Source organism: Eptatretus burgeri, chromosome 2 (genome assembly GCF_056783735.1).
Source record: "Eptatretus burgeri isolate ZD-2024b chromosome 2, Ebu_testis_v1, whole genome shotgun sequence".
NCBI classification, from domain to species: Eukaryota; Metazoa; Chordata; class Myxini; order Myxiniformes; family Myxinidae; genus Eptatretus; species Eptatretus burgeri.
Window position 1 is genome coordinate 68,529,479 of NC_140962.1, and position 23,277 is coordinate 68,552,755.

The 23,277-nt window shown below is 41.5% G+C and overlaps 1 protein-coding gene across 13 annotated transcripts in view; it reads right to left on the reverse strand.

Moving 5' to 3' along the window:
* Nucleotides 1–442: 442 nt before the first annotated feature.
* Nucleotides 443–23,277, reverse strand: part of RAPH1 (Ras association (RalGDS/AF-6) and pleckstrin homology domains 1) — a 137,985-nt gene continuing 115,150 nt past the window's right edge. For all 13 annotated transcript variants that reach the window (XM_085869652.1, XM_085869646.1, XM_085869643.1 and 10 more), the window contains 6 exons: nt 19,877–20,020; nt 19,416–19,526; nt 17,072–17,170; nt 11,942–12,062; nt 6,402–6,544; nt 443–6,231 (listed from right to left, as the gene is read on the reverse strand). In XM_085869652.1, the coding sequence (XP_085725778.1) occupies nt 4,576–6,231; nt 6,402–6,544; nt 11,942–12,062; nt 17,072–17,170; nt 19,416–19,526; nt 19,877–20,020 (2,274 nt within the window). In that variant the 3' untranslated portion in view covers nt 443–4,575. The remainder of the gene's footprint in view (nt 6,232–6,401; nt 6,545–11,941; nt 12,063–17,071; nt 17,171–19,415; nt 19,527–19,876; nt 20,021–23,277) is intronic.

Below are 23,277 nucleotides of genomic sequence, written 5' to 3' on the forward strand. Positions count from 1 at the left end.
TATATATATATATATATATATATATATATATATATATATATATATATATATAAATCCACTGCGGCTGCTCACTTGTATTAACAGGAAATTATCGGAAATCAACATCTCTCAGTCTCATCCATGGATATTTCTCGTGTTACCTCGAGTCCGATTTGCATTCAGGAACAACAATTATGGTCAACCATCTTGAAATTGTCACCGTTTTGTCCAAATGCTGAAAATGTTGTTTAAAAGACGATTTGAATTCCAGATTTTGCACTAGCAAAGGCAGATTAAAAGTGCCTGGATGAGCTGAACCGAGTCACTGCAAACACACACGCAGATGATGCGCAAAAGGTCATTTCAAAAGTCGTGGATTGAAGATTAACCACAGGTATATATTTTTTTTTTCATGAAAACATGCATTTTATATTCAAACAATGAATATATCTCCAAAGTGAAGTATTTTCATTGCGTTTATTGTTAATAACCGACATAAAAATGTGATAAAATCACGAAATACATTTAGGTTCAATACAGCGATTCCATTGGCATGCAGCGAAAAACCAGCACACGCTCATACGACTAACAATATCATACAGATTCAAACTGAAAAGTAAAATCGATAAAAAAATAAAACCTTTATAATCTCGCAGTTAAGGAGAGTTAAAATAAGCGAAATTAAATTTGCATATATCAACAGTGACTGCATATTTATAAGATGATGTATTAACTGTTGGGGTGAGGCAGGGAAGGGTGGGGGGTAAAAAAATAAAAAATAAATCAAGGAAATTGTTGCCAAATGGAGCAAAAACTAGGTCGATCGCTACCAAATAGCCAACTGTGTTGTCACTGGTCAAATTGTTGTTCCTTAGCAAACACAGATATTGCCTCAAAAACTGAGCTGCATCTGACGGCGCACCAATCCACAAGATGCCCACGAATCATCCACAATTCGAAACACTCCATCCGAAAGGCTAGCGATGCATCACTCACCAGTTATAAATTGCATAAAAGAAAAACGGACAAAAAGCGATTGGCTGGGGGGGATAAGAACTGCATCAAAATTGTTGCCAAGATAACGCACTAAGTTCTGACTTGCAGTTTTGTGAATGAAAAGTACTGCTTCCTGGTAAAAGTTGATTAGAAGCAACCAGCGAGTGAAGTGCAAAAATAGATGAACAAAATAATACGCACACAAGAGGTGGTGCTGAGAGCTCAAAGGTTGCCTCGAGGTCTTCACTGAACGAGAGCACTGTGCCAAGCAGTGAAATTGCAGCCTCGAGGTCTCAAAGCAAGTCCTTTTGGTTTAAAGTTAATATTTTCAATCACCATTGGTTTTATATCAGCATCTCCAGATTACATTCATTCGTTGGTTTTAAGAGAGAAAATCTGCTTCCGGGATTATGTCCAAAATATGGGGTTGAGTTACGCTGCCATTTAAGGTTTGAGGGTAAGACTGTGGAGATGCACAGACAAAGTTCTAGTTGTGGAAATTTTAATTTAAACACTGTTAAAAGTTTTGCCGTCATGGCAATTTCCAGGTCGACGTGCAACATAAATGGGTCGAAGAAAATGCTGGGAACTGTTAGCTTTCTCTACTGAACATAAAAAGACCCCATATCAACAAATTTCAGCACTCCCTGTATCTCCAGCCAATCGATACTTGCATTAACAAAATTCATTTTGTGCAAAGAAACCGATTGAAATACAAATCAAATCTCTGAAGTTTTTTAAAATATCCTGTTAGGAAAGGGAAAAATCTGTCCGGGACGGATTCCCTGGCCGAAGAGACGTCAACAGAGGTACATCCTGTTTTAATACAGGTAGGAATTCCACATACACCTCGAGATCTAGTAGATACAGTGGATAACAATGGTTCAGGAATACTATGAACCATCATGCTCAGAGTCCAGAATTTGAAGAAGTGAATGTCGAGGAGTTTGTAGCATCAGGAATTCAGGCCTATCATTTTGTGCCTTACCAAATGGACACAAAATTCTAGAAGCAATGATTCTGACTTGGACACTGATACGCACAACAACGCTGTGCCTCTGACATAGAAAGTCTGCATCGTAGCGGATGGTACGTAGGCTCATTAACATTTATAAGTGTGGATGTAAATTTCAAAATGCTTACCCAAACGGCAAAGTGGAATTGAATCAACGTTGAACCAATATTTACAATTACAACATTGGTTCAACAAAGATTGCACAGAAAGTCTCAGCGGCATCTGATGTGGACTGCGTTTTGCTAAAGTAAATCAGCAACCAACTGGAAATGTGAAGAGGAGCATAATTGATGTCATTGACACAGGCCTACGATAGTGCTATTCATTTCCAAGAACAATATTTATAACATATGTTTATATGGGGCATCAATTGTTATTGCAAATAGATTTTTACGAGGATATATATCTATATCTATATATATATATATATATATATATATATATATATATATATATATATATATATATATATATATATATATCTATATATATATATATATATATACATAAATATATACATATATATATATATATATATATATTTTTTTTTAAACGTTCTACGATTTAAACTTACTAATTTTGTGAAGATTATCCACAGCAGCATGTTTGAGTTTGGGGTGTTTCCCTTCTGCACACAATTGTGCTCACTCAGATTACTGCTGCTGACAGCCATGTGAGGCCTAACATTAGTCGGTGTAATGGTTGTGATTTTTCGACAAAATATTGTTGGTACAGCATTTTCCTTTCGTTTACGTTTGTGTTGCATGTTTATTGCAAAGGATGACATTAGTCGGGTCGCTAGTCACAACACTTCACCGATATGTTTATCACAAAGTACAGAGTGTTGCATAGATAGACCTTCTGAAGTCTGATTGAAAACCAATCTGACTTGCCAATCCTATTCAGCTGCTAAAAAGTTGGTCTTGTGGAAATTTACTAAGGCTTAGACCATCGGCAATTGTATTTAGACAATCCCGAGCAATACTCTGTTTAGGCATGATGAACTTTTAATACCTTTAACCCGATTAAATTTAAACACTTTCAAGTTGAGAAGTGAAAACCGACAAGCCGACTTCGCGCAATCCCCTCCCCAACTAGTATTTACGTTACACAGCCAACTATCAGCCAATCAGTCGGTAGCGCAGGCAGTATATAAAACGTATTTCGCAAAAAAACAAACAAACAAACAAAAAATGCCAATTGCACAATGGGTATTCGATAAATAATGCATATAAACAATTTATTAGCATTTGGTGAAGTATTGGAGGTTAGTTGATATGGGGTCTTCAAAGGTGATTTTATAAAACAAAATTTCTTTCACCTTCACTAATAATTAAGCATATGAAGGGTTTAGCTAAGTCTTTGCTTCCGAAATAGCATGTAGTGACATCCCGATCCCAAATTTTATTTTCAAGTTCAGCCCATAAAGAAATGGGAACTCCATATCCTGATAACAGAGCCACAGAGCAATACACAATATCAGCAACATCAACTTTGAGATATTAACGGGTGCAAAAAAACTGCAAAATAAGGGCATGGCATTGGCCTCATGCGGGTAAAGGCAAATTCTCGAAAGCAAGTCCCCTTTGGTACTGTTCGAAGAAGGTGCAGAATTCGGGGACTCGTGGTCAATTCAGTGTCGAGGAAATGCCCTCATTTGGAACAGTTCGTCTGCGAAATGTAAAACGCTTATTCATGGCAAAATTTTGCAATTGCACGATTTGTTGAAGAAAATTCCGTCGAAGTCATTGTGCAAAGCAGTGCAATTTTTTAACACCCCAAAAACATTAAAAACAAAACAAAAACAATATTCACACAACGGCCCGTTTCATCGGTGGCTGCAATGCGTATGCTTATCAAGCTGGAATCAGCAGAAAAGGAGGGGGGGGGAGTGGGAACAAGGGTTCATAAGCTTGCAGCAGAGAAAACAACTTGAGGTTTTAGATCCAGAGTGGTGGTTCAGCACTCATTGGCTAAAACACTCCTGGTGCTCTCTTTGGCAGGACTACAAAAAGGAAAAAAAAAAAAACCTAATCAGTCACATGGCAATGGCAGCATGCATGTGGGACAACACTCACTCAGGTGCAAAGTCAATGAAACAGACCTTAACGATGCATAGTGTGACAACACTGTGTTGCTAATGTTCTTGTGAAAAAGGGATAAAGGTTCAGACCAGGAAATGACTACATGAAGGTCAATACATAGCTTCAAAAGTAGTTACATTTCGAAAACTGCGTGCAGGTAGGAAATTTTTGGATGAGGTGCACTTGCATGGGAAAAATAGAAGAAGAAACAACTTTGGACAATATCTTCGTATGTACAAAAATGATTGTGCATGGACCGAGGTGTACAATCCATTACAAGTGCCATGACGGCAGGTTCATCTTGTTCGTGCGGGACAGGCCGAAGGTAAAACTGCAAGTTTTTGAAATGGGAGAGAAAGACATCTGCAGCCAAATGAAGAAAGCGCAAACAATTCTGAAAGTGGCTACAATCAATGAGTCAGTACTTTGCGGTAGCAACTACCTGTGCAGCGATACACCCAAAGAATGGCTGAAAGGCCATATGATCAAGCAAGTGCATTGCTAGTCATATGTGAGCCGGGTGTTAAGATCGCGTTTTGGTGGTGCAGGTGGTGGGCCTCTCCGCAATGTTGCATACTTGGATACCGAAGTCTGGGTGGATGAGTAATGCGAGTCTGAAAGCAATTCCGGAGGGGGAGGCGGAAGTGCCATGTCATCCAAGGTGGCGTGTGGTTGCCTTGGCCCATGATGCTTGAATGACTTCCGCTGTAGTGTTCGGTTCAGATCAGCAAGGAAATTGGCCTGTGACAATTCGCTGCCCGGTCTCGTCGGTGACAGGGGCGTCATATCCGGAGCCTGATTTCTGCCCGGGGAACATGGAGTTTCTCTGTTTGTCAAACGTGTACTATCACTTCGTTTCGGCAATATAGGGGGTGCAGGCTTTTTGTTTGCTGTTGCAGCTGGGCTGCCAAATGGAGTTGGAGTTTTGCTGCTTGGTTTGGGAGGTGTTGGGGGTGGTGTAATCAGCACGTCATGGATACGTGATGGAGAATTCGGTATCATTCCAGGATATGCTGATGAGAGCTTTGGTGGTGTTGGAAGAGGAACAACGTAACATTCCAAAGAAAGTGGTGGTGGTGGTGGTGGAGGTGGAAAGCATGCCAGATCTTCAGGGGGTGGTGGTGGAGGAAAGTCGAGATCATTGCTCGGTGGAGGGGGGAAAGGTAGATCTGTATTATGGCTAACCGAATTGGGAAAGAACACAGGCCTTGGTTCTGGCTTTGCAGGAGGTAGAGGAGGACCAGAACATTTTCCCACTGATATAACCTTGCCCAACTTTTTCTGGGTAGATTCTTGGGAAGAAATAATGTCATCTAAACCTTTAACACTTGTTTGCCGCTGGGGTAAAGGTGGGGGCTTCTTGCAACCACGTAAAGACTGAATGCATTGTGGGCTCTTTGGATGGCCAGCGAGCCCGGGGAATGGCGTCTGAGAGCCAGCAACCACAGGTGGGAAGCCGTTACCCATAGGAAAGTGAGGCTTAGGCAGCTTGCTTGGTGGGGAAGAGTTAGCCGGAGGTGTAGGTGGTGGAGGTGGAAGTGGAAGTGGTAGATCTTGGTTGGCCAGGGAGGTGGGTGGCGACATTTTCATTGGAGAACTAAGAGGCGAAACAGAAACAGTTGTCGGATTCTGAGAAAGCTGCTGTTTCCCAAAGGATTTGGCTAAGGGCTGTGTTATGGAGGGAGACTTGGGAGGTGGAGGAGGAGGAATGGGATGTGAAACAGGAAGCTTGAGGTGCAGGTTTGGTCCCACAGAAGGTTGCTGGGAAGATGATGGCAGAGTTGAACCTTTTTTAGATTGTAAAAGAGGTGGAGGCAGTGGATGAGGAGGTATTGCAGGTGTCGTTACCTTATTCCAGGGAGTTTTAGGGATTGATGGAGACGAAGGAACAGGGCCAACAGAACTAGCCTCCATTGAAGAATGGGAGATACGATGGGCTGGTGAAGCTGGGGCAGAATGCACAGTGAGCTTCTGTGGAGAAAGCCATGCTGCTGGGAGAGGGGGTGGTGGTGGGGGATTCTGGGCATGCTTTGCAAAGGATGGAGGTAGAGGTGGAGGAGGTGGAGGAATAGCTTCCCATCCTGACTGTGGTCGAGATTGGATGCTGCACTGTAGAGCTGGCGTCTTCACTTCTCCATCAGCTCTCACATGCTTCTCCTAAGAAATTGGCAAAGATCATTCAGTGTCCCAATTTTCAAAAATATCTTACGGACACGATTGTGCATTTTTCTGCTGTTCCACCACATTTACAAATTATATGTGCCATAATTGCAAAGTATGTGCACCACAAAAGCCATATTCTGTTTGAGAGTGCAGTATGTGTCCACCTTGTTTTGTTCCTCGATCTGTGTTCCACGTTTCCACGCCTCTGAGAACATAGTGCTCACGATGCTCTGAGAGCGTGCATGGCTGGAAGGCTGAACATCTGACACCCCACTGTCTGACTGTCCGGACTGCACAGAGTGCGATTCTGTACAAGACAAAATGACATATAGGCAAGACAGACGTTTCCTAAATGTAATCATGAGAGTGAGAAAATGATCAACACCATCAATTACACTTTGAAACTGTCTCAGCAGGCTTATGCACCAAAGGGCGTGATTAGGATAAGCTAACAAACAAAACCAATTACATTTTCTTCTGTAACATTTGCTTCATTGAATTCCAATATAAGCTTACCCACCACTGGTGGAAGGGGGTGGGAAGAGGGGAACACTAATAATTCAACTGATCAGAACAAAAACAAACAAACAAAAAAAATCGTTTGCCTCGTTTACACCAATATTAATGTTCATTTCCTGATTTTTTTGCTCATGGAAAACCACTCAGGTGTCCGTGCTGATTCATTCGCTCTGTTATCATGCTGAGGTCGTGTGGGTGAAAGCAAAATGTCTCAAAATAAATAGACGGCAACTCCTCCTCGTTCCTCGGTTAGTACAGTTTTAGACCGGTGGCCGTCGAGATTGTACAACATTAGTTTGGCAATTTCCGACCTCCTCTGTAATACTGGGCCATTTAAAAACTGTTTTAGTCTCCGGTGTCGCTGCAGGCGACAGTCACCACTTCATCACTGTTTGTCATCCTTGAGGAGGATGATACACCAAGGGTTAGTGTCAAGTTCGATACATGCTACTTGCCTTTACCACAGCTACGACTAATGCTTCTCGGAGGCACCGGCCTGAGGACAACGATGTCAAGGGCAGGCAACCTCAATCACAAGATGCTAATATATATATATATATATATATATATATATATATATATATATATATATATATATATATATATATATATATATATATATATATATATATATATATGTTTGTGACATGTTTTTCGCAGATACATGTTTTTCTTCTGGTGCGCCTCCAATGTTCACGATGAGCCTCGATATTTAAGGTGAGCATCATTGGTGCACGTACCAATTTTTTTTTTTACTTTGAGCTTAGTGAGTGTATTTTTGACATTAACTACAAAAACATTAGGGTTCATCTAACACGGTGAATGCATTGTAAAAAGGAAAAGGGCAGGTGATGAAAAAAAAAAAAAACCCCAAAAACACAAGGTGAAAAGTAAGATCAGGAATGTGGAGGAAAGAGGGGAATAATGGAAAGGGGGTTGGATTAGGGATTATGACAGAGTAAAAAGTGGGGAATGATAAAGAGTGAAGGGACTGGATCAATCATTCTGCCATTAAGAAAATGAGGCTATCTCGTTATTAAACGAGTCATGCGCACTCGCTGTGAGCAAGCCGATTATTTTTTTTTTTTCAACATTGGCAGTTTTCATTCGCAATACCTCCTTCCTCCAGCAGGGGTCGTAAAACACTTGCATTGTGTCACCTGCACAGGTGAAAATCCGAAGTGGTTTCCCCACCCTCGCCGGGGAAGGGGGGCATAGACACACAATAACCCCCACTCCCCCCCCCCCACGTGGGGTTGTTGTGTCCAGGACCTGACCCTGGGTATCCCCCAACACGGAAGCAAAATTTTGTGGAGATTGGCCCAGTGATATGGAATTGTATAGAAATCAAAGAAAAGGACACACATGGTCAGCTGCACACGCACCTTATGTTATATAGTGGGGTAAACACAAGGGGGAGAGACGGGTGGCATTTGGTAATTAAAATAAAATTAAAACTAGAACGGGCACTCAGTAGAGCGCATACCTTCTCCAACACTACATCCCCCCCCCCCCAGAAACCGTTGATTGTGAGGGTATTTAATCCCATACCACATCTGCCATCTCATATGTGTTATGATGGCTTAAAAACATTAAATTTCCTGCTGTTTGACACCGATTCACGTACATTGTACAATTTCTGTATGAACTCCCTGACCTTTTTGGGTGTCGGTGTCAAGTCAATCTGATGACAACTGGTCACATTATAAGATATTATTTTCTGGCATTTTAGGGGCATTGAGCACACACGAGTTTCTGTTTTTCTAAATAAGTTATTTATTGTGAACAAACAAACATTCATTGTACAAAAATGACGATTTTGACCTTTTCATGACCTCGACCTTGACCTTTGTACTCTTAATTTTGTAATTGGTATTAGAGTGTGAGGAACAGAACAGTCAACATTTTGTTGTTGGTTTCATGCAAATCGGATAAGAATTGACCGTGTTATGACTAAAACTGCACATTTTGCAATGTCGTGACCCCCCTGACCTTTGACTCCCAACCGCTAATAAGGGTTATTAGGTCATTGTGTCATGTCACACATCACAAGATGGGGGCATTGAATTCTGAACATTTTGGCATTAGTTGCATGCAAATTGGATACAAATTGACCGCGATGGTAAAAAGACGATTTTGACCTTTTCATGACCTTGACCTTTGACCCGATCGCTCCCAAAATCTAATCAAATGGTCCTCAGATAATAACCAATCATCCCACCAAATTTGCTGCGATTCAGTTCAATACTTTTGGAGTTATGCGAATAACAAACAAACAAACAAACACACATATTCACAAATAAATAAATAAATAAATACACAGCGATCAAAACATAACCTTCGCAACAAAGTTTGCGAAGTTAAAAATAAAAAAGGAAGAGGAAGTTGGATGATGGGAGAGAAAGTGAGGTAAGGAGTGAGGGACAAAAGTGAAAGAAGGTTGTGAAGAGATCAGACAAAAGGGGGGAAGTATTGATACATGGAGTGTAATGAGTGGAATGGAGGGGCTGAGAGGGGGGTGGGGGGGGGGAAGTGAAATATCACACCACTTTTACAGACATAATAAATAGATGAAATCAGCAGTAACAGGGAGAAAAGGGAACTGCATTTAAGGTCACAGCATATCACATGTTGAGGAAAAAGGAAAAAAAAAAAAACCCAAGCAGACAAATCCACATTTTATCGTGAACAGTTTCATCATTCAGAGTGAAGAACTAGAACGGCACTCTTCCACGTCGACCGATATGCCGAGAGGAGGCATAAAAATTTGAAAAACATCACAGGCAAAGCTTTAAATCCTTTGCAAGAAAACCTTGATTTATATCAGTATTTACACCAACAAAATAAAAGTCCCAGATTAATCTATCGATAACAAAAGCAAGAACTGCTCTGCAATACATGTCCCCTACTGGTCCAAAAACATGTTCTTTCGTGTCCCAAAGAATGATAAAAAAAAATTTGTTAGCATTTAACGCATGCTCAGGCCGATACTGGAACCAAAATGAAGAAGAAGAAACTCTAACACACCGTGCTTTCTTTGTTTCTAAGCTTTGCCAATTTCATATTAAAAACTACAACGGCACTCTGTAGAGCGCATACCTCCATCACATAATGAGAACATATCAGGCCCATTACATTTTTGAAATAACGTGCTATTCCGCACTATATCGTTTTTGCCCCATCTTTCAATGGTGAAGAATCACTTAAAAAATTAAATAAGTCTCTTATCCAGATCCAGATTTGGATCTTCACCAAAATCGAAACAGTTCGTCCTTGCGACACACCAAACGTGTCCACCAAGTTTCGCCCAAATCCATCCACAACTCTGAGATATCGTGCTCCATATGTATATATGTATATATATCATTTTTAGCCCTTTCACTCAATGGTGAAGAATCACTATAGAAATTTTATAGTTATATCTGGATCCGGATCTTCACCAAAATCTAATCAGTTCGTCCTTGTCACACACCGAACCTGTCCACAAAATTTCATCCGGATCCTTCCACCACTTTTTGAGATATCATGCACACAAACAGACAAACAAACAGACATCAAGACAGACAGACAAACAGACAGAAAGGAGTGAAAACATAACCTCCTTCACCTTCGGTGGCAGAGGTAATAACCCGATGTACATACGTGAAGCAAAACATGTGGATGGCTTATGTGTAAATCCAATGTAGTAATATATCTGGGATCATTCCAATTATGCCTGGTGTTTTCTTCATGGTTCGGGTGGTGGGCTTGGGATCCAAGGATCCTGAGTTCAAATCCCACCTGGATGTTGAATTAATACCAGGTGGGGTTGACTCTGCCTGTCATCCTTCCGAGGTTGGCAAAATGAGTGCCAGCTTGCTGGTATCCTGTGTCGGAGTGGCAACCCCGTCCAGGATTGTGTCCAATAGCCAAGGAGACTGCTTAGACAGCACCAACGCTCTGCACAGAGTATGGTCCCAATGGATGGATTCTAATTGCACTGGGCCATGGACTAACAGCCAGACCCAAGGCCTGCTGATCTGTGCTGCTTCATGCAATGGCGGCACATTATTTTATTAGGATGGAGTCAGGCCAGCTTTCCAGCCAACGAGTGTAAAGCAGTGGGGTGGAGTCAGGGCAGCTGAACACTGACTCATGATCATAATAAAGCCACACACCAAGTTTCAGTTGAATATCATAAAGGGTACGGGAAATAAATTCAGAAAAACCACAGGCGGGACAGACGGACAGATGCAGAGCAAACCTATAGTCTCCTCCGGTGAAACCGAAAGGGGACTAATGTGTCAATGTGTGAGTTTGTCTGTCTCCTCCATAACTCAAAAACCATGAAACCAAGTAATCCAAAACTTTGCATGCGTGTTAAGAGACCTCCAGGGGAGTGCATGAATGAAAACTGGGTATTTCAGTAACTTTAAACACCCTTTTTGAAGAGAATTAAGGGGTGCTCATCATCAAAAACCAAAAAAGCCTTATCAAGATGGTGGCACATCATCTTGGTCAGTGTGCTGTCAGCTCGCAGGAGTCTTAACCCATCATTTTGTTTCAGACTGCTCAAAAATGCCTCGACTTGTAACAGACCGCAACAGTTTCTGTATGATAAAGTGCTCAAAATTGAATTTTTTCACTTCACTCACTCATATCATCGAATGCCTGATTAAACCTACAAATCACTGTATACATCACTTTTGTTGGTGCAATAGCTTTCAAGTAAGAAGCTTGGAGCCATTCTATGCATTATATGATGTGATTTTCCTACCTACCTTCATTATATGAATATATATATATATATATATATATATATATATATATATATATATATATATATATATTCCTACCTCCCCCTTCCTCCCTCCTCCTCTCTCAGTAGTTCCATAAGCGAAGTGGTGGTATTTGATGGAGTATAAATAAGAGGCCAATGTGCTGGGTGTGACAAAGTTTATGCATGTTCTAAAAAACTGACAAGTGCACATCTATTAGCAAATGCACCACTCCAGGAACAAAAGAGTTATGAATATACTGATGGTTGGTTGCATGAAAACGTCTGTAGCGATTTTAAAGAGATCCAGGGGCAGGGGAAACAACTCTGCAAGGAATGCGCGTTTGGTGATCGATGCAGCGTTTGAGCTCGAGATCGTGAGGCTCAAGGCAAAGCTTAAATGTGACGATGAATAAAACAACACCTTACCTGGTAAGCTGCCGGAGCTTGATGCAGACTTCATGCTGGAGCTGGACAGAGATGACCAATCTGAAGCAACTTCGGCTTTACGAGCTGCCTCTTGGTAGTTGTCGTAGAATTTCTTCCCATACTGACGCACAAGAACAGTATAATTTGCCATTCATGCCGAACGTGGATTATAAAACTTAATATAATTAACTCCACGGCACCAAAATCAGATGCAGGAGAATTGTACAAATATCTGTGATAAAGTGCAGGCAACACAGATGATGAGACAGACGTGAACTATTTTGTGACACAAGTGGGCAGCATTGTGCCACTGCTGATAATAGAAACTAACATTTGTGAAAACATGAAGACTGACTAACTCATCATCAATTACAGCATAAGACCACTAGAGGCCAGAAGCACCACGTGTGCATGTTTGTTTCAGCTGTCAGGCCATAACATCAATTTATTAAGTCAAAGGTGTTCGACATGTGGCAACTAGATGTACGAAGGGATATTAAAGAGAAAAACCAAAATAATTATATATATATATATATATATATATATATATATATATATGTATATATGTATATATGGCAGACATACAGTATGAGTATTGCACTTATGATGCTTGAATGCAAATATTTATTTTTGGTGAATTGGCACATATTGAGACACGGAAGAGCCATTGCAAAAGTACAATGTGATGCAAATCAAAGTGCAACAAATAACGGACTCTTGAAATGTTCGGTTCAAACTGCCAGCCTCAAATACGACCCATCACTCCGTGTGTTATCATTATGAATCAATGATTCATCCATTCCTTCTGATCCAATAGAATTTCCCAGCACAAATAAGACAAAAGGTTCCTCTCCATATTATGCAAGATGGGGACCAAACTCATCAAGGCTTCTTATAACGTACTTTTAAATTTTAAGCATAATATAATTTTACTTTTAAAAGTTATGACCATAACTTACTCTTTTGCTCTGACAAAGGGTCAACGCCTGAAACGTCAGCTTCTCTTGGCAGTTAACATACCTTAATCAACGTTCTCTTGATTAGATCCATTATAATTTGAACAATGTTTTTTCTTTTCCACAAAACAACCATATTGTACAACAATTCGGGAAAAACAAAATATGTGGAAATACTTTTGGCTTGGCCTTATCCAGTGTTGAATGAAACTCCAATGCAGGGAGGAGATGTGAATGTGTGATACACATAGATTAATGCAATCACTGTGTGCTCTCCAAAAAGTGGCAGTTATTGATAAGCACTGTTGCATGAACTGATAAAATCTCACAAATTTGAAAATGGCATTGATGGAAGAGGTAGACTTAACACAGTTGTTCTTATGAAGACTTCACACCAACAGTGGTGGTCAAAAATATTGAGACCCTTGCACTTTTTTCAAATAACTCACAATTTTTTCGAAAAATAAGTTAAAATTGACAAAAGTATTTGTTCTCCACAATTCTTCATTTCACTGTTAATATTACAGAACCTTTGTTTTTGATTCAGAACTTAATATATCCTTTTAAATCAGAAAATAAAAATAAATGGCATTGAGAAAATTACTGACACCTAAGACTTGATATTTGGCAGCACACACACACAGCCTTTGGACAAAATAACTGCAGTCAAGTGCTTCCTATAGCCATGAATGAGCTTCCTCCACCTCTCTACTGGCAGTTTGGCCCTCTCTTCTTGTGCAAACTGCTCCAGTTCTCCCAGATTTGAAGGGTGCCTTCTCCCAACTGCTGTTTTCAGATCTCCCCACAGGTGTTCAATGGGATTTACATCTGGACTCATTGCTGGCCACTTCAGAACAGTCCAGCGTTTTGCCTTGCACCATTCCTGGGTGTTTTTTGAGTGTATTTGGGGTCATTGTCCTGTTGCAAGACTCATGACCGTTGACAGAGACCCAGCTTTCTGACACTTGCTTGAACATTGTGCTCCAAAATGCCTCGGTAATCCCCTGATTTCATGATGCCGTGCACACATTCAAGGCACCCAGTGCCAGAGGCAGCACAGCAACCCCAAAAACATCACTGAACCTCCTCCATGTTTGACTGTATGGAAGGTGTTCTTTTCTTTGAAGACTTCATTTTGTTTTCTGTGAACATAGTGATGATGTGGTTTAACAAAAAGCTCTAATTTGGTCTCATCTGCCAATAGGACTTCTCCCAGAAGGATCTTGGCTTGTTCAGGTGTGTTTTGGAAAACTCCAGTCGGACTTTCTTATGTCTATCTCTCAGCAGTGGGGGGGGCGGGGGGGGTCCTCCTGGGTCTCCTACCATAGAAACCCCTTTCCTTGAGTTGGCGACGAATGGGGCAAGTTGAAACTGTCGTACCTTGTGTCTGAAGGTCAACTTGAATTTGTTTGGCAGTTAATGGAGGTGCTTTCTCCACCATTCGAACAATCCTTCGCTGTAATCTTCGATCAAGTTTTCTCTTGCGGCCACGTCCAGGGAGGATGGCTCCAGTGCCATGGGCCTTAAACTTCCTGATAACATGGCGTACGGTGGACACAGGAACATCAATATCTCTGGAGACGGACTTGTAGCCTTGAGATTGTCCATGTTTGGCTGCAATCTTGTATCTGACCTCCTCAGACAATTCTCTGGTTTTCTTTCTTTTCTCCATGCTCATTGCAGTTCACACAGTGACACAAAACAGCAGAATGATTCATTTTCTCTATTCAAACTGGGTGTGAGTGATTTTATATTGCAGGCACCTGTGTCTCACCACACGAGTTCAATTCCAAAATAAAGGAGAATCACCTGCTTGAAATCTAATTATTCATAACACCTTCTGAAAGATGCCAATAATATTGTCTCAAGCCCATTTTCGGAATTATGTGTGGAATAAGCTAAGATTTAGTAATATTTTCAGCTTTTTTGTTGTTCCACTGCCAACAAAAGAAATACGTATGTGGATACCAAAATATTTTTTAATTTCCACAATTTTCAGGAAGAAATGGTTCATTATTTGAGAATAAGTGCAAGGTTGCAAATATTTTTGGCCACGACTGTATTGAGGGTTTCCACAGATTAAAATGAAAAACTGGAATGGCACTATTCGACGTTGTCAGATACGCCTCCACCCACATCAACACATCATTAGACATACTTTTACCAAGTTTGATTTAAATCTCTGAACCCAGATTTAAAATATAAAAAAAAAATTTGGCTGCCAGACTATGCATCCGATCAGGTTGACACACACACACAAACACAAACACAAACACAAACACAAACACAAACACAAACACAAACACAAACACAAACACACACACACACACACACACACACACACTCCCCATGAATACTAGATCATAATTGTGAAGTTTCATGTCAAACAATGAAGCGGTTCAAGAGAAATAATTATTTAAAGATTCTCGTTCAATCCAACATGGCTGTCAGACCTAGTGACCTATTAATTAGTCGTGAACACCCTGGTATTCCCAAAGATTGGGGAACATGTGGGCGAAGTTTCCCCTCAACCTGTCAAGCAATTCTGGAGAAGGAGATTTTTAAAGGTTTATTTGTCAAAAAAAACATCATAGCTGCCAAAACATGTGACCCATGACATCATAGGTGGAGAGATTTGTTCCTCCTGGATAGACAATCAGACCTGTAAAATTTTGCATCGGTTTATTCAGCCATTTCGGAGAAGATATTTGAAGGTTTTTATGTTTAAAAAATTATGGCTGCCAAACCAGCTGACCGATGATGTCATCAAGCTTTTTCCCCCATACAATTTAGCCCGAGATGACTCTCAACAATTTTCATACTGATTGGATAAAGCGTCCAACGTATGCAATTATGATGTCGTAATGAAGGCACTTCTGACATCATCAAAAAAAATCACACTCGTTTCCCAAGGGGAGTACTTGACATGTGCCAAGTCTCAATTTTTTTCCATGGAGCAGTTTTGGAGATACAGAGGTCCAAAGTTTTTCCCGTTTTCCAGCATTGGCTGCCACACCACATGACCCATGACGTCATATTTATCAATAAAATATTTTACATGAGCAGTCGCACCTATGGTGAAAATTTTGTGTCAATCGGATAAGCGGTTACAGAGAAAACAGAGAAAACAAGAAAAAGAGCAATCAGAGATTGCAAACCCTCGTCAGGACTTCTTTTGAGTGGTGTATTTTTATAGGTTTTATGGTAAATCCAATATGGCTGCAAAGCCATGTGACCTATAATGTAACATGTTTGACCCTTTTGTTCCTCATGGATAGGCGGTCATATGTGTAAAGTTTCACCTCAATCTGTTCGGCAATTTTAGAGAGGACTTTTGAAGGTTTTTAAAAAAAATTTTTTAACAATATGGCTGCCAAATCACATGACCAATGACATCATGAATTTTTTTCTGTGAACCATTTTATCCCAAGATGACCCTCAAAAATTTTCATACTGATCAGACGTGGTGTTCTACATATGCAATTATGACCTCATAACGAGGGTACCTTTGACGTCATAAAAAAAATCACACTCATTCCCAATGAGCAGTACTTGCCATGTGCTAAGTTTCAATTTTTTCCTTGGTGCGGTTTCAGAGATAGAGGTCCAAAGTTTTCCGTTTTTCCAATATGGCTGCCACACCACGTGACCTATGACGTCATAAAACATTTTACATGAGTAGTCGCACCAATGGTGAAAATTTCGTCTCAATCTGACAAGCGGTTGCGGAGAAAAACACGAAAATTCTGTGCGGACAAACAGACAAACAGACCCAAATGCAACGCCCTCTCCGAATCCTTCGGCAAGGGTAATCAGCATGGATGGACATATGTACCTGCAGACGGACACGGACAACCCGAAAACATAATGCCTCTGGTGGCTTTGTAAGTGTCGGCATAAAAAAAGAATCCAAGTCGTGAAAGTTTTGAAACTGCAAAAGGTCAGCTTGCTTTGCTAACTAAGTGACAAATTTCATACCAGAGGTCACATACACTCTTCATATGACAACATTTGTATTCGTACATCTGGTTTCTAATTCCATGAACAACACGTCCGCGTATTGAAGCAGCAGCCCAGTTTTCCAGGATCCAACCAATAATGTTTGTTCTATCGAGAACAGCAGAGAAATTGAGATGTGAAACACGACATGCAGCATTATTTATATTTATCTCACCTTGGCAATGCGGATCCCTGTAACCCATTGCTGCAGGCTGCGTGCATCCTCACAGCACAAATACTTTATATACTGTGACTTCTTCTGAATCTGAGGATGCTGAAACAGTAAGGAGAAGCAATGAGTTAACGCAATCTTTATCGTGTGAGATCAAATCAGAAGATGCTTCAAAGTAGAAATCGTAGATATTTTTTCTTGCACTGGTATGTTTGTGGTTTGTGGGAGGGGGGAAGGAGGAGGAGATAGGAATGTGTAGCGTAACATGGTCCGCGTGCAAGTAGGTGACCATCTCGATGTATAATTAGGGAAACGTCATCTTAAGGATCGTCTTATTTGTATTTATGCTACACAGAGGGTGGAGCGTGGTAATAAATAGTTAGGGGTTATGGTTCAGAAAATTGTGCGAAAAAACCTCAATGTAAACTTCTACTGGGAGGGAAGGGAAGCCGAGTGACTTGGCACGAAGGAGGTGGGAGGGGGGGAGAGAGCGGAGCTACGAATGCTTCCCGAGGGGCAGAACTGGAAGGGAGGGCTGTCGAGGTCGAGAGAGAAAGTGTTCTGAGGAAAAAAAAAAAAAGAAAAAAAAAAGAGGAGAGCTTTCTCTGAGGAGGTTGTCCTGCCTGCTTGTGTTCATCCTGCCTGCCTGTGCCTCTCCTCGCCCTGTGCCCAGTGTCGTTGACCTGCCCGTGTGGTTCGTCTCCTTGTCGTCCTGGTCATCTCCTGCCCATCTCCTCATCGTCCTGCCATCGTCTGCTCCCTTGTTGTCCTGCTCACCTTGTCCCTCATCACCTGCTCGTCCCTGCTGCCCCAGAGCTGAGTCCCCTGGTTTTTTTGTTCCCTTCCCATCTGTGACTCAGTCCGAGTTGAGGCGCCTTAGTTCCTTTAACCTATTTGTACATAATTATTTATTATCGATTCTGTATTTTCCTTTTCTTCCCCACCGTCGTCTCTTCCGTCGAGTTCAGTCATCCCTGGTTCTTTTTATCATTGTGATTCGGGAAATAAACCTGTTGGGTTTAAAAGCTTTAAGGGTTCTCGTGACTACTCATGACCTGCGCACACGTTGTCCGCCATTAATTCGGAACGTGTCCACAGGAGTTTAGCCACTCGGGACATCGCGGGACTTTAACCTCCCACCGCGACGGCTCAACGTGAGTTGAGCCGTTGATGCTGCAATATCAACTTCAACAAAGGCAAGTTAAAATAATGTATGGGTTGGGTTTTGTTACAAATACTAATTGAATGTGTACATATATATATATATATATATATATATATATATATATATATATATATATATATATATATATATATATATATATATATATATATATATATATATATATATATATATATATATATATATATATATATATATATATATATACAGAAGGCTCAAGAAAGCTGAAGATGAAGCATACATCTTATTTGTGTCAGTTGCTCGTAATAATACTATTCCTTTCACACTATAAAGGCACATAGGGCTGCCAAAGCAGTTTCATTGGCAAGGAGTACAGTCTTGGATGGGTCGCCACTCCGACGCAGGTGACCCTGAATGGTTATTACCCCGGTACACTGGTACTTATTTGGCCGACCACGGAAGGATGAAGTTGCTGGTAAAACCACGTTTTAATTCTCGTTACCTCTGCCACCGGAGGCGGACGAAAGTTACGTATTCACCACTATTTGTTTGTCTGTGAACAGGATATCTCAAATAAGTTGTGGACGGACTCGGACAAAACTTGGTGGACAGGTTGAGTGTGACAAATACGAATCTACTCAATGTTGGTGAAGATCGGGATATGAGGGCTATTTAAGTGATTCTTCATGATTGAGACACGGCCAAAAAGGATATGTAGGGTAATATTTCAAAAAGTTGTGGACGGATTATGACAAACTTGGTGGATGAGTTGGGGATGTGACAGGAACGAGGCAATTAGGTTTTGCTGAAGGTCTGGAGACAGATGAGGCCTATCAGTGGGATACAAAATGTAAACTGTTCAGCTTGGCGGAGGTATTCGCTCGACCGAGTGCTGCTCTGGTTTCAGATGTGTACTTCATTCAGCAGGTTATTTTTGTTAATGATCAACTATGGTTAGCGACACAATAATACACTGTCCTTGTTTGTACAGTCATGAAACTGCAGTTGGTATTTTGTCACTAAGGTGCGTCACCACCCCATGTACATCACAGATCTCTACCCATTCAGGCATCGATGAATACGGTATAGTACAACCTCATGAGGGCGGTACATGTCACCGTGAATATCAACGTAACAAGGGAAGCTTTCAGATGGTCGCTCAACACATGTAGTAAAAAAGACCGAAGCATCATATTTCCTTACCTTGAGTACAAAGCAATAATCGGTCGGAGCTTTGTGCTTGATGCGAAAATCCTGCCCATAGTAGACACTCACGTGTTCAAACTGAATAAAGCACGCCAGGTCACGCAGCGTCTGCAAGAAGCATTCATGGACCGATTAGCACGAGTGTTGCATATTGGAGTCAAACAAGATTGCCATTGAAGATCTGAGTTAATCCAGACAGAAGAATACAATATGGACCAGCTTATCATTGTTGTCATGCCAACCGCAGTAAACCAGGAAATGGAAATGTACAGCAATTCAGGTATTGATTTTGTACAAGCCCAGCTTGGAAAATAACATTGTCATCATGCACTTGCTTAACTAGGCAGGACACTGCTTTGACAGTTTAATGCCTGTAAAGAATTTTCAATCGAAATGAGCTTTCGGAGAAAAGGAAAATACTTCGCATAAAACCTTTAAATACTGTGCAAAGCCCTGACCTTTGTTTTCCCCTTCGGGACGTAGTATATTCCAGATGCACGCAGCACAAAGTGCCGTTTCTTCCAAGACTTTTTCCCATCCTCCTTTAGAAAGAGCAGACCTTCTAACTCGGGAACTGTGACGGTTGAACCACAGAAGCACTCCTGTCACACAGCAAATATACACAGTATGTGTGTGTGGAGAAGCCAGTTAGAGAAACGGTGCGAGTCGGGTTTTCGATTTCGAAAATTCATTCATGAAAATTGCTCACAATTCAATTATCCAGTGTTGCTTCATTCAGCAGATGACATCAATGACACGGGAGTTACTACATGGTCCTTTATTTACCAAAATGAATGTTCATCTGTTGTTGTTGGGTTTAACGTCCATCCGAGGGACGGCGCACACATTGAATCACCCTGCCTGTGAAATACTAGGACGACAGTTTTTAGCTTGGTCGGGATTCAAACCCAGGCTAGACAGCTGACAGGCGAGTATCTCTAGGCTGTACCTAGAGCTGTACCTCTAGGCCATCCTGCCAGCCATTTTCTACACTAATACAAAGAGTTCCACTGCCCAGTAGCTTTTTGCCCCAACTCGGTGTCCATGCTTGACTTGCTCATCAATTTCACTCAATCATTCACCTACTCCATGTTATTTCTTGTGAACTACAAAATCTATGATGATTAGGAGTATGGATCGGATGTTGGAGGGTGTATTGAAAACTAAGAATATTATGAGAAGGAAGGATAGGGGAAGAAAAACTCTTGAGTAACTCTATCAGTCTCCCTCCCATATCCTTTAGCATTATGGCTCTGCCAACAGGGATGACCACCAATGTTTTGCAGACTACCCCTGGCAAGACTCCCATTTCTACATTGATCCTTCCACAAAAGCAGAACAAATCACTGAAATCATCCTTCTAGGTTTGTTTCTTCACATACCCAAACCCCACTCATCTAAATATAGAATCCAATTGGGTCTACAATCATTATGCTTCCTCTGTCTTAAAAATGAAAAAAAAAGCTGCCTATTCAAAACCTGGAGTTTCACCTTCAGATCCGAGTCACAGTGCTTACAGTACGTGTTTTTTGCAACAACTGCAAGCACATAATCTCCGCAGCCAAAGCCACCTTTATCCAGCAGACTTCTGACAAGCTCTCTTCTCTCCCCAGCAACAGTCATGTTTTCTGGTCTTTGGCCAAGCACATCTCCACCACTTCTGCGAACCAGCTTTTCCTCCTCTCAACAACCCTGATGGCTCTGTCTCCAGCTCTCCTAAATAAAAAGCCAACACCTTTGACAATAAAAAATGGAACAAAGGGTTCCTAATAAAGCTCACAATGTATGGTATTCAGTTTCAGCTCATCTCCTGGTTTTTCAGTTTCCTCACTGGGTGATCTATCACTCCCTCTACCCGCATTGGCGGTGCCCTCTCTGACCATCATCACATCGATTCTGGTGTCCCTCGAGGTTCAGTCATCTCACCCTCCCTCTTTCTTCTTTTCATCAATGACCTCCTCACAACTATGATCTTTAGACCTCTCACAACCTCCTCACAAACCTGTCCATTTTTAGCCACGTCGCGAGCGGTGGCTCTAAGAGAGCTCCGCGTTGTTCTTCTTCTTGTTCTTCTTCTTTTTCTGGTGAAGACAAAACCTTTCGGACGCGGCTCTTGGACACATTTGTCCTTGTTTGCTGACGACTCCACCCTCCACCCTTTCACCAGTTATAAATCCTAGTACACCTCCTCCCAGTCCCTTGCTGCCGACCACCGCTCAACTACTGCCTCCATCAATTGTGACCTCAATCTCCTCCTCCAATGAGGCTCCAGCAACCTTGTCTCCATTAATCAGTCTAAGATTCAAACCCTCCTGACAACCAGCAAGATCAACACAGCCATCCCTTTTCTTCTCATATCCAGCTCTCAACACCAGCTGTCCTTCTCTATTAATATGATGAGTGTCGCGATCTCCAGCAATCTCTCCTGGCAGCATCACATACTCAATACCGCCAAATCTGCCTCCAAGAAACTTGACTTCCTCTTCAGATCTAGCTAAATACTTCAACTCCCATCAGCTTCTCACCCTCTACAAGACCAGTGATGGAATACTGCTCCCATGTCTGGAAGAGAGGGCTGGTAGGGGGCGGGGCACTCCTCCGTCAGTCATCGGCATTCTGGATCGTGTTCTGTGAAAGGCGATCCAACCGATGAATGATCCAACTTTGTTGAGCCATCTGTGACATTCGGCGCACTGTCAAGCAGTCTCTTTCCTGCACCTCTTCTACTGCTATGACAGTAATCAGTGTATATGTGCATGGATGGGAAAAGGAACTCCGTTGAATTCTGTTTCCGTTCCTCCTCCTCTTCACGCTGTAACGCCAGTCTAGCTTCAAGTCATCACCCTTTCTGCATCACCCTCCCTTCCTTCCATCTCAATCACTGTGCCTCCTCCTTTTCCTCCTGCTCTCTCTGCTGCAACAGTCGCCCCCAGTAGTGTTGCCAGCTTCTACCAACTTGCAGCAACAATTCAAGTCACGAATAAATCATCAAGATCTCATTTCACAATTACACGAGCATACAAGACCCATTGCTTCGCTAACAGGAATATCAATCTTTGCTGTGATGGCTAATCTGCAGTACCTTTACAAAGTCTACACCCCCTTTCAAAATTTTCATCTTTTGTTGCCTTGGAGCTTGGAATCAAATTGCATTAAATCAGACTTTTCCCACCTTTATTTACACATAGTATCCAACAACTTCCAAGTGAAAAATAAAATTCCACAAATTTCAGAAAATTAATTAAAAATGCAAAACTCGAATATCTTGGTTGGATAAGTGTTCATCTCTCTGGGTTAATAATTATTAATTAACCGATTATAATCGGTGGAAGCACCTTTGACAGCAATTACAGCTGTGAGTTTTGGGATCCTGGGGTCTTGAGTTTGAGCCATGTTGGCTGCTGAATTAACACCGGGTGGGGTCATGCTTCCGAGGTCGGCGGAATAAGTACCAGTATATTGGTCGAGGGGCACAGCATCAGCAACACAGCCACGCTCCAAGAAATTATAGTTACCTGGCAGCCAATCTGCCATGCGCAAGAACAGAAGTTGTGTGGGAAGTGTTGATGGACATCAATCTTCAAGTCATGCAACAGACTTTTGATTGGATTTAGGTCAGGGTTCTGATTGGGCCACTCAAGAACATTGGTCTTTTTGTCCTGAGCCACTCCAGTGAAGCTTTGGCTGTGTGCTTTGGGTCTTTGTCATGCTGAAAGGTGAACTTCCGTCCCAATTTCAGCTTTCTTGTTGAGGGCAGCAGGTTTTCCTCTGGGATTTTTCTGTATTTTGCTCCATCCATTTTCCCTTCTATCCTGACAAGTGCCCCAGTTCCTGGTGATGAGAAACATCCCCATGACAT